The sequence below is a fragment of the Peromyscus californicus genome, unplaced genomic scaffold (assembly GCF_007827085.1).
Source record: "Peromyscus californicus insignis strain IS unplaced genomic scaffold, ASM782708v3 Scaffold_14__1_contigs__length_90479793_seg_2, whole genome shotgun sequence".
NCBI lineage: Eukaryota > Metazoa > Chordata > Mammalia > Rodentia > Cricetidae > Peromyscus > Peromyscus californicus.
This window is the reverse complement of record NW_026294436.1, coordinates 36,032,645-36,045,188: the sequence shown is the minus strand read 5'-3', so window position 1 is coordinate 36,045,188 and position 12,544 is coordinate 36,032,645. Positions and strand designations below refer to the sequence as shown.

General features: G+C 39.6%; 1 protein-coding gene across 3 annotated transcripts in view; it reads left to right on the top strand.

Moving 5' to 3' along the window:
- Hmcn1 (hemicentin 1) overlaps window positions 1-12,544 on the top strand; it is a 442,580-nt gene that overhangs the window by 306,484 nt on the left and 123,552 nt on the right. For all 3 annotated transcript variants that reach the window (XM_052737150.1, XM_052737149.1, XM_052737151.1), the window contains 6 exons: window positions 2,540-2,662; window positions 3,584-3,745; window positions 5,555-5,836; window positions 7,995-8,162; window positions 10,730-10,843; window positions 11,755-11,841. In XM_052737150.1, coding sequence (XP_052593110.1) covers window positions 2,540-2,662; window positions 3,584-3,745; window positions 5,555-5,836; window positions 7,995-8,162; window positions 10,730-10,843; window positions 11,755-11,841 — 936 coding nt within the window. The remainder of the gene's footprint in view (window positions 1-2,539; window positions 2,663-3,583; window positions 3,746-5,554; window positions 5,837-7,994; window positions 8,163-10,729; window positions 10,844-11,754; window positions 11,842-12,544) is intronic.

Below are 12,544 nucleotides of genomic sequence, written 5' to 3'. Positions count from 1 at the left end.
TATTTTCTATTTTTATTTTCTATTTTTATTTCTTTTTAAATTTTCCTTTGGGAAAGGATGCTACAAGGATAAAGGGTAGATACAGAGGGACTGGGAAGTGAGTGGAGTGGGGTGTATGATGTGAAGTTCCCAAAGAATCAATGAAAAGTTATGTTTAAAAAAAATGATTGCATGGAAATTAAGAACAGTGATGTCCTAAGAAAAATAAAGTGGGCAATGAATAAGCTGTACATAGGTGGATGGATAAGTTAATGGGCAATGTTATATATTGCAGAGAAGTCACTAGACTTAAACTTTAAGATGTCCTTTACTTATATATAAATTAAAGCCTCTGGAAAAAAAGGGATTTAACAATGGAAAGTAGAGTGCAATAAATATACTAATGAATGATAGTGGAGAAACCTGAGATGTCAGAGATAGGATCACTTGAAAAATATGGATTCTTTCCTCTGTTCCATCACTATTCCATGTGTAGTGGCTAATGAGAAAGATGAAGAGTCCAGGTTAGAAAACTAACTAGTTAAGTTTAAGTGAAAGGTCTGTTTTAGGTTAGATAGAAAGATATATGTGTTGATATGCCATATTTTGATTATTGACCTCTCTGCACCTTAGATTTCATAATCAATCATTTCAATATCTCATTTGCCAATATTTTCAATTGTCTGACTCTTTGCCCTTCTTATTGAGCAACATTGCCATCAACTGTCCAATAGTCAATGAGTCACACAAAAGAAAATGACACAACCACAGATTGACACTACTGTAAGCTCAAATATGCTATAATTGAGACTGTAGGCATGAGTAGGCATTAACTGTGAACAGGATTAAAACAATACAAAGGACTAAAGTACACTGTCTCATTCAGTGAACTCAACATTGCTCATTATTGACTAGTATGGTACAGTGGAAAGAGAGGAAATGTGTGGTAGAAAGGTAATGGGGATGGATTGACAAAACTTCAATGTCTTTAATTCTAAGCGTTGCAGAACACATTGAAGAGTTTTAAAGGAGAACCTGGGTGCTCAAATACGTATTTGTAAAGAAAGCAGATATACTCTAGATGTGTTTAAGAAGCTGAATCAAGATGAGCAGAGGCTGCATGTCTGTGTTCCTCAGTCAGGTGGGCTTGTGGGTGGTGGTGTCTCTCTTTGGGAAGGAACAAAGACTGCTGTGTTCAATTCCAGACAGATCAAGCTTGGCAGTGCTTCTTGAGCATCCTGTGTGACATGTGAAGAATCACTTTGCTGTAAGATCTAGATAGAGTCTTCATTAGATTTATAACTACTTATATTCCCAGAAGCTACCAGGAGTAGCTGAGGATAGAGTTGAAAGTGGAGATTATGAGCTTAGAGTAGTGTCAATCTGTGGTTGTGTCATTTTCTTTTGTGTGACTCATTGACTGTTGGATAGTTGATGGCAATGTTGCTCAATAAGAAGGGCAAAGAGTCAGACAATTGAGAATCAAGAGAAAACAGCTGAATATGGAGACATTTGTGAGATAAAAATATTCAATTAGGATGGTGAATTGAGAGTTGGGACAACTTGAATGAGAAAGCAAGAATGGAGCAATCATTAAACCATGGCTGAATTTATGAACATATAGGAGGAATTTTCTAGATGACATAAAGGCCATTGTATCGTCTCTGAAGGAGAAAGGGAAGAGCAGACAGAAGAACTGAACCTATGACATTTAGACTTGTTATTCATGTGGATATGCTACAATACATGTGGATAGTCTACAGAATGGTGGGAGCACTTGGTATGAAGAGGAAGAACAAAACAAATTCAGTAGCCAATCAGTGAACAGATGAATGGCAGATTCATAGATGTGATAAAAAGAAATGAACTGGTCTCATGAGCTTCAAAAGAATAGAATTGTTTGCACAGAGGTAGCTGAATAAGGACTGATCCTTTAGTGGGGCGTGAAAAGGATTCCATGACCACTCAACTCCCAGGAACTTGGAAGAATGGGTATCTACCACTGGATGACACTGCAGTGTCCTGCGGGGGTGGGGTGGGGAGGAGTTTAGCTAGTGTCTTCTGGCTGCAACCCCTTCGAGAGAAACTTAATAATCAAGACTGACTTGGAGGGCTCCAGTCAAATTCTGCAGACCAATAAAGGACAAGGTGTGCAATCTAGAATAAGTGAATGTCTGCCTCTTAGGTGAAGCCCCTTGCCTTTTTTTTTTATTGGACATTATATGCCTAATGTACTCCTATTCAGCATCTGAGATAGCAAAGCTGGCTGGGCATCCATGTCTGGGTTAACTTTCCATTTGATAGGTGTCAACACTCTCGCGCCGATGTCTAGATATCTGTAATAAACCATGCCATTCTGAGGATGTCAGTTCTAGAATTTCTGTCACAGTTTGGGAGTCTGTTATTTGGAACTGACTGTATTCTTTAGGGGTGACTTTCAACCTTACGTGCTTGTTCTCTTCCATCATTTGGGTAGAAGCCTCTTCTGCTATGTGTAAAGTGTTAGGGAAAACCACTTGACGCTAGCATTGTAGGATCAATGCTTTTTCTTTCCTCTCAGTACCACCTAGTATTTATGGATCTGATGAGCTCGTGCAACTTACTGCCATTGAAGGGAATCTCGTCACTCTGCTGTGTGAATCGAGTGGAATTCCACCCCCAAATCTTACTTGGAAGAAGAAAGGTCAGTTTGCATCGCTAAAAGTTTAAATGATACAGAGATGATAGATAGATAGGTAGATAGACAGACAGAGAGATAGAGATAGATAGATAGATAGATAGATAGATAGATAGATAGATAGATAGATAGATAGATAGATAGACGGAGTGAATATCTTTTTGTTTGGCTAACATGTCAATTTGTAAAAGGAAACAAACAACAACAGAAACCTTTCGGGTTTGTGTACTAAATGCTAGACAGCAAAATTGCTTTGTATTAACTTTCAGCATGTGATATTTAAGTATTTTCTCACTGAAGATCATTTTCAGACTAACTGTTCACCAGAAAAATCTATTTTCTGCATTATGTTCTTGCTTTTAATCAAATGTATTATGAAACATTTATAATCATCAAAAGTCTGCCATTCAAAGAATTATTTTTTCTTTACAAATGTCTTTAAAATTATTTTCCAAAATAAACATTTTTTTACACTTATGGAAGTTTTGCAATATATTTTAGGGTTAAGTCTGTAGTTGAGTAGATTTCATTAGTAAATATTTATACATGCCCACTAAACATAAAATAGACCATTGAAAATTGTACTTCATCCAGTTCTTCATTTTGCCCACAAGAAAAGGATTGTTTCACAGGGTTGTCTACCTTTTAGATACTTAAACTAGTAAGTAATAAAGAAGTTCTTCTCTGGGCATGTATATAAAAGCCACATTTTTTTGCTTCAAAATCTACATTTTGGGAGCCGGGCGGTGGTGGCGCACGCCTTTAATCCCAGCACTCGGGAGGCAGAGCCAGGCGGATCTCTGTGAGTTCGAGGCCAGCCTGGTCTCCAAAGCGAGTTCCAGGAAAGGCGCAAAGCTACACAGAGAAACCCTGTCTTGAAAAAACCAAAAAAAAAAAAAAAAATCTACATTTTGGGTTTTATTGCAGGCTCTCTGGTGTTGGCTGACTCTGTGGGACGAGTTCGCATTTTATCTGGAGGCAGACGGTTACAAATTTCAGTTGCTGAGAAAGCTGATGCAGGACCCTACACATGTGTGGCATCCAATGTGGCTGGAATTGCAAATAAAGACTATAATCTGCAAGTGTACAGTAAGTTATTGACCTCCTCAAGCTCCGGGCACAATTTTCTTCTAAAGATGCCTATATTTCCTTTCCGTTTTGCTTTCGAGCTGTAAGGTTCATTCACAGTACCAGCCAGACCATGGTATAAATCGTGCTGACATAGCCAGAGAGTAAGGGCTTCCTTCAGGTGATTGTTTATTCCGAAATACAGCTATTCATCCCCATCATCTCGCCGGTAACAGACACATCAAGGTGGTTGCAATATGCTGGGTGTGGAAATGTGTAGAAAGGGAATGGAGGGAATTATACTTTATAGTTTCTGTTGCTGATGGTGTTTTTGTTTTTGTTACTTGTTTGTTTTGATAAGTTCTCATGTAGCCCAGGCTAGCCTCAAACTTGGTACACCGTTCAATGATCTTTAGCTTCTTATTCTCCTTCATCCGTTTCCTGATGCTGGGATTACGAGCATGTGCTAGCATATATGCTTCATACATGCTTCATACATGCCAGGCAAGGACTGCTCACCAACTAAGCTACAGCCCCAGCACAAGAGTATATTGAAAAAACATAAAATATTTTATTTTAAAAGGATATTTAGACTATAACCTGTGCAACATTGTAGAGTGTTTGAAGATATGCATTATGTCACTTCATCAGTATGTGCTTTATGTGCATCTCTACATGAGGGAGAACTGAGGCCTCTATCACACACATGGGAATTCAAACTCAGAGACTCTCCCCATGGTTGAACAAGGTCACGTGGCTTATGTATAGTCCCCAGAACTGTCCCCAGAACACAGGTTTACTGACCCTGGCCCATTTTCCTTTCCACACACATAGGAGTGCAAGTTGGCCTCATTTCCAATTCTAATCTGTATCGATTAGGTAGATTCAGCGGTAGAGAGACATATTGACTGGCTACCAGTGCTGTAGCTGGCAGTTTACTTCTTCACCTAAGGAGACATCCGAAGTAGCAGTTGGTCTCTGGAGGTGGTCACCTTCTCACTCCTAACAAGACAGAGGCTCTGGGATTTGTCTAGCCCTTCCTTCACGGTGTCAATATTTTACTTTATATCAAGAGAGCCCAGCCCCTGTAGGGCTTCTCTTTCAACATTAAAGGCTTGAATTATATAAAAATAAACATGCATGTCCATCTCATTAATATGCATACTTGCCTTTGTCTTTAGAAAGCAATAAAATTATATACATACTAAAGAACTATTTTAAAATAAGTTTCTTTATGGTTTATTATCAGTAAGTGTTTGATTTGTATATCTGTTTTAAGTTCCTGTATATCCAGTGTCACATAAAGCTTTATCAGGTGAAGAGGAATCACTAGTAAAAATAAGTTAAGAAGCCCTAAGCTACCATATCCATTGTAGTACTTGGAACACTTCTGTAAACAAGAATTACAATTGATAAGTACAATTACTGTATTATTTCCCCCAAAATGAGTGAATACAGCAGTCTTTGCCTCCTGGGTCAATAGTTTTCTTTTACTTAAAAACAGAGAAGAATTCTCTCTCTCATTATACTAATAATTTATTACATAATAATGTGGTCTGTTATTTGGAGTCTTTTTTAGTAGCTAATATATTGACACAATACCATATCTATCTTGGGACTGAGGATGTAACTCACTTTATAGTGTTTACCTATCATGCCCAAGGCCCTGCCTTTCATCCCCAACCACATCACCTGGGTGTGGTGGTGCATTCCTTGTTATCACAGTTCTTTATAAATAGAAGCAAGATGGACAGTCCAAGGTGTTAACTCCTATTAGAAGTGAAGCAAACGTTTCCCGTATTGTTTCTCATTATGTCTTTTCACCCAAAGTTCGACCATCTATAGCCAACAGCGGCAGCCACCACCCTGAAATTATCGTTATCCGTGGGAAGAGTATTTCCTTGGAATGCGAGGTGCAGGGTATTCCTCAGCCAACCGTGACCTGGATGAAAGATGGCCGTCCTTTGAGCGCAGGAAAGGGAGTGGAAATATTGGATGAAGGGCGCATCCTTCAGCTGAAGAATGTTCACGTGTCTGACACAGGCCGTTACGTGTGTGTTGCTGTGAATGTAGCAGGAATGACTGACAAAAGATATGACTTAAGTGTGCATGGTAAGTAGAGAGGGGACCACCAGACCTGTTCACAGGATGATACAATCGAGTATCCTGGGTGTTCGAGGCCAGCTCCCACCTTTTCAAGGGTTCTTATGAGGAGGAGAGAAGGATAAGAAAATATTAGAGCCCAGTGGCGGTGGCGCATGCCTTTAATCCCAGCACTCGGGAGGCAGAGCCAGGCGGATCTCTGTGAGTTCGAGGCCAGCCTGGTCTACAGAGCGAGATCCAGGACAGGCACCAAAACTACACAGAGAAACCCTGTCTCGAAAAAACCAAATATATATTAGATAGAAATATAGCGAAGCGGAGAAAGACAGAAACACAGGACAGCTTAGGGAGGACCTGGGTCAATGCCCAGTAGCCTTTTCTGTTTATTCAAAGGGGCTTTTTATAACAATGCCAAAGGGTGGGCCAAAAGACCTCCCCCTTGCTAGATCAAAACACACTGCACAGCCAAGTGCAGACCCTTCCAAACACCTGGTAACCACGCCCGTGGTCAAATCATCCCCTTATGCAGCCCTGCTGGGTAAAGCGAGCTCAGATTCTCGAACCCTGAGTAATTTGCACCTCCGCACCTGCGAGCATAGACCTCATGTCTAAAAGGTGTCTCTTTATATCCCATCTGTCTTTTTTAATTCTTTGAGAATTTCATGCATATATACAGGGAAATATGATCATTTACACATCCCATAGTCCATTTCATCTCCAACCCTGCCAGAATCTCCCCCAACACCTGTCCCTCCTAACTTCTTTTTTTTTTTTTCTTTTTGAAATATTACTAAGTCCAATTAGTGCTGCCCATATGTTCATGGTGTGGTACCGTGAAGCACTGGGAAGCTTCCATTGGCCACACCCTCCAAGAATAATGATTCTCCCTTTCAGCAGCTTTTGACTGCCAATAGCTCCTCAATAAGGAGCGTAGCCTGGAGTTATGTCCATCGTCTGTGTATGAATTTTGACGAGCCTGATCATGTGTAGTTCTTGTGCGGGTAACTACAGCTAGTGTGAGATTGTGAGTGCAAGACCGTGTTTCACAGAGCCCACCCTTTTCTACATATTTGCTACTTATTTAGTCTCATCATTTAACTTTCCACACCTGACTTCATGTTACTTGCAGAGACAACCACACAGAGTGTTCTTTTGAGGATGTATATAATAAAGTGGGAAAAAATTAAGACGAGCTCTTACTGTGTAATCAGCTGGTTTAGAATGCACTATGTAGATGAGGCTGACATCAGTCAACCTCCTTTGCCTCACTAGTGCTGGGATTAAAGGCATGCACTAACTACCACATCTGGCTAAATCCTTTAATAATACAATTTTCAAAGTCAAGTCTTAAGTAAGACTATTTTAAAGTTTGCTGCTCAGTATCCCTTCGATATGAGTTGTATTAAAGTCAGACTTAAGATTCTAAGGAATAAAGTACAAATTTGGGGCAGGAAGAGACCAGACTTTGTGCACATTCAAAGTCAGCTATTTGCATTCATGCAATTGGATGCATAATTTTTAAATCTATAGAAGCAATGGGAATTTTAATAGACACAAATTTTACAGCTTGAATACCATTAATAAACAAATAAACCTAGGTCTGCTGGTGTATGTCTATGATCCTAGAACTTTTGAGGCTGCATTTGGAGGATTGTGAGTTCAAAGCCAGCCTGACTCAATAGGGAGTTCCATATTAACGTGAGTTACAAAATGAAACTCTTTCTCATAACAAACAAAACAGAAATGGTTGAAGCTTAGTGTTAGTCTCTTATGTTTATAGCCAGTGTATATGCCAAAGATGAGGAGAACAGGATAAAAAAGGAAATTAATACTAAATATCTTGTCAAATACATTGAATTTTTAAGATTATAACAATTTTTACAGAATCCTCTTTATAAGAAGGTTGTGAATTTTTTATTAAAAATCTGCCAGAAAAATAGGGCTAACTCATAAACTGGTTCACCATTGCTGGCATAGCAAGGCCAAATTAATCAAAATTGGACAGCAGTGACATACATTTTTATTTTCAGTGGTGGCATTATTATGATTGCTTGTTTTGATTACTATTAACAAGGAAATGGAAGGCTCTTACTGGAAGTAAGCTGTCAAGGATTATGCATTGGCTTCCTTCTTTTCTATTTCCAGTCACTTTGGTTTTATCTTATAGCCCCTCCAAGCATCATAGGGAACCAAGGAATCCCTGAGAATATCAGTGTGGTGGAGAAGAGCTCCGTATCCCTGACTTGCGAAGCCTCTGGCATCCCCCTGCCTTCTATAACCTGGCTTAAAGATGGCTGGCCCGTCAGCCTCGGCAGTTCTGTGAAAATTCTCTCAGGTATTCACAATTCGGATAGCTTGATTATCTGGTTGGCTTCGTGTGAACATCATTTCTCTTTAGTTTATTTTCAGTGTTTATGTTGTTTCATTTTTCTTTCTGATCTAGGCGCTTATTATGATACCTACTCATCATATTACACAAACATATTTGAAACAGAAGGGTATATGAACATCAGGAAAACTTTTAAATTAATCTCCTAACTCCTGTCCTAAAAAGGAGTTGGCATTGTCTTATTAGCATCATATAACATTCCCCTTGTACTAAGAATGCCAAATGACGAATGACTTGTCTGAATGGTACTTATATCACTAGGAAGTGAGTTCCCTGGGTCCTGTGACCTTATCACTAGTTCAGCCTCTGATAATTTTGTAGGAAAACCTGGATATCTTATCACCCATAGGTCTGTGTAAGCCTGGATGGAAGGTTTTTGAGGCATGTCACAAGAAATCTACAGTCGGCCTGTTTTGATAATGGCTGTCACATACACTAAAAAGACAATCTTTCGTCAGCTTTTGAGCAAGTTATTCAGCTTTGTTAACCCTGGCAGCATCTGTGTCCTGTGGCTTTTATTAAACTGAAGTGAGTTTATATCATGTTAAGTTATTCACACAGTGTTTGCTAAAGCACCAATACTCAATCCTGATCTTGGGAAACTCTCCAAGTTCTTCCTCTGTCCTGTGATGCTTTTCATTTCATAGGACCCTATCTCCATGTCCTTACGAAGTAGAGAGTAGTGCCCAATATTTTCTTTCTACAGTTTGGCTACCAAAAGCCTGAGCACATTATCTTGTCTTCTCAAAATTATCTTCCTTTTTTAAAGTAGTTTCGGGTCTGGAAAGTTTGAATTTATTAAATGCGATAGCATCAAAAATTGAAGAAATGAAAACAGTATGGCAGAGTGCTCCGGCTGGCTTCTTACCCATTTACAGGAGTGGTGTTTTGGTTCTGTTTAGTTTTGTTTTGGTTGACCAGCAGCTGGAGATCCCTGAGCAAAGCACATTCAAAGTATTTCACCTTATGACTGCCAAAGGACTCGTTCGGCTTTACAATCTGCATGTGTTTTGTGTGATGGATAAATGAGAAGCAGATGAATGACATGTGACTTGCTCATTGCTACTCTGCTGCACACTTCTGTTTCGTGAAGACTAATCCTCCTGAGGCTTGTCTGCAAGCAGGGCTTTGGTGACAGCCCTACCATTGTCAGAGAGTTATCTGCCAAGAATAGGCAACTGCCATAAAAATCTGGTAGAAGCTAGACATATCTTGATATAAGTGTAAATTGCTGTCATACTCATTTCAGGTTTTCACAAGATTATGTGAGAGGATCAAGAAGCAAAGGTGTGGCCTAGTTGACTAAGGATTGTGGACCCAGTAATGATTCATAAACGTTGTATCACTTTAATATCCCTCAACTGCAGTCTCACTAATCTGAGCTAGCAACCAGTGGGTGACTCCTTTCCAAATTGACATAAGTGTTTAAAAAGGAAACCCTGTTTATGTTGTTTACTTCTGTTTTGCTGGGAAAAACACACTTCAGTACAAGACATCCGCTTAACTTTTCTCAAATAAGATATTGCTAAATTCGCCTTCTGGTGAATTGAGGGAGGAGAAGTTGCTGGTTGGACAAGTCGCAGTGCCGTCTTGTCTCCCTCTAAACTGAAAGCAGATGGTGGCTCCTCAGCCAGATCCAGGTGACTATTTAAGTGAGAATTTTATATGTATCCACTAGAAGTTTTAGTACAAATCCAAGGTGCTAAGCAAAAATATGCCCACCTAAAAAGTTTTTATAAATCTGAGGGGTACTTTTTTTCCCTGAGATTTTTCAGAAGTCATTCGGAGGTCTCTACTTCCGATGTGCTGATTTGTTTTCAAAAGGCTGTGCTTCATCTTACATGCTGACTCCTTTGCCTTCATCCTTAATAGAAGTTTCCTGCCAGATTCCGTCTTTCAGCATGTCTCAGTCTGTGTGCATTTCCTCCTCAAGGAAAACACAGAAATTCAAAATACAGAAAGGAGCCAAGGCAGCATTGTGTCCGTGCCTGAGGTGACCCCATAATCCTGTCATTAATGACACCAGGATTTCCAAGAAGCTGACATGATAGCTGCCAGTCAGTCCATCTTCATCGTTTCATCTCCCTTTTATATCCATGTCACCCAAATCTGGGTCCCCAATCTAGTCCTCCTCCTGGCATTCCCATTTTATCGTTCAGGCCCTTTTCACAGTCTTTCCCGAGCATCAGGTCAGCACCGACTTGTGAAAGCACCAAATCAGATCGTGAGCTTGTTTTACGCATGTAGCTCCCTCCTTCACCTTCAGCAAGCACTAAATTCCTCAGTGTAACATCCAAGGGCACACAGAACCTGGCCAACCTCATCCAACTTCGCCTCTTGTCATTTCCGACACCTCTTTCACTATACATACTCCGGCCATTCCTACCCTCTGCCTCTATAACTTCATACTCAACCACAGTAGTATTTTACCTTCTCTGCAAAACTTCATTTCTCACTTGGTGTCACCCAGAACTGTATTTATCTTTAAGTCATCTGCTGCTTTGTTTTTCCAGGAGGCAGGATGCTGCGGTTGATGCAGACCAGACCAGAAGATGCTGGCCAGTATACTTGTATTGTAAGGAATGCAGCTGGTGAAGAGAGGAAAATGTTTGGACTCTCAGTATTAGGTACTTGTGTACTTTGCAATATGTAAAGGGAAAATCCAATTGGCCTCAATGCATTCTGGACACAGAGCTCAAATTTATTCACAGCTGGAATTTATACCTATGTGGTCTTTGGCCCCTGGACTATGATTCTTGGCAAGGGTTCAGCATTACAATTATTTGGAGGAAATGAGTCCGATTCAACTGCAAAACTGCCTTGTGGTGCCAGTTCACAACTGCTCAGAAATGTTCTAAGACATGGTGTGGTTGCTTGAAATGAGAGCGCTTACTCATTAGTTTGTGGACACATTCTGTCTTAGTTTAATTCATGTTGCTGTGATAAAGCAACCCAAAGTAACTTAGGGGAGAAAGGATGTATTTTAAACCACAATGTGAGGTCACAGCCCATCACCATGGGGAAGTCAAGGGAGCAGAAAGTTGAAATCATTTACATGCACAGTCAAGAATAGAAAGATACTAGATGCCTATATGTATAACTTAGCTGGTTTTGTCCTCTCTTACAGAGTCCAGGAGTCCAACCCAGGGACTAGTGCCATCCAGAGTGGGTGGGTCCTCTCACCTCACTTAACGTAATTGAGACACTCCTCCACAGACTTGTCCACAGGCCTGCCTAATTCACACAATCCTTCTTTGCAACTCCTTTTCCACAGGATTGGGGATAGTGTCAAATTAACTTTTAAATATAACCACTACACATTTTATTCATATTTATGATTTAAATTACAATTTCATTCATTAAAATTGGGTTTGTAACAATTTTATAGCGCGAGTGAAAACTAGAATTGATAAAAACAACGCTTTGACATTCTAGTCACTAGATAATGAAGATTTGTTTAAAGCTTAGGCGCTTACGTCACAGCCTGGCTGTTCGAGCTGTAACTTACTTTCCCCGTGGTTTTGTGTGTTTGTTTTAGTTCCTCCTCATATTGTGGGTGAAAACACATTGGAAGACGTGAAGATTAAAGAGAAACAGAGTGTTACCATGACTTGTGAGGCGACAGGTAAGGAGGCAGTTCTTTTAATCCTGGAACGAGGATGGCCTCGAACTCACAGAGATCCGCCTGCCTCGGCCTCCTGAGTGCTGGGATCAAAGGCATGCGCCGTCACTCTGGCCTTAGAGAACAGTTTTATCAAATGGCAGGAAAGAGGTGTCTAGTTTTCCGTCCCCCTGCCGTGCACCCCTCCCTGTCTTTGAACAAACTTACAGCATCCTCTGTTTAAGCTTCTGGGTTTAATGGTCCATTCCAGCCGCCTTTGTTAACATGACTTGCTTTTGTAGTTTTTAAATTACAAGAAGTCATCTGAATAATTTTAAGTAATATTTAAAATGTTGTCTCCATATAAAACTTTCTAAAGTGTTCTCTACCAGCTACAAATATTGAATAAATAATTATTTTAATTTATCTCTAAATTCTTGGGAAGAATCATAATATATCACAAAATGTTTGTTGAACTAAATGCTTTACTTTTCTACTGTTTTCTCTCAAAAGAACAAAAAAGGTTTTCATATGAATAGAAAAGAATTTATAATATTTTTATAATGATGTGCTTCATTCTTTTAAAGAGTAATTTACTGTGAAAATAGTTAATTATAGGAGCTAGACCACCTATAACTAAACACAGACCAATTTAAACACAGAGATCAGTGTTTAGAATCATTCACAGATAAAAGCTAACCTACATTTGAAATGGTTTCTATTTTTT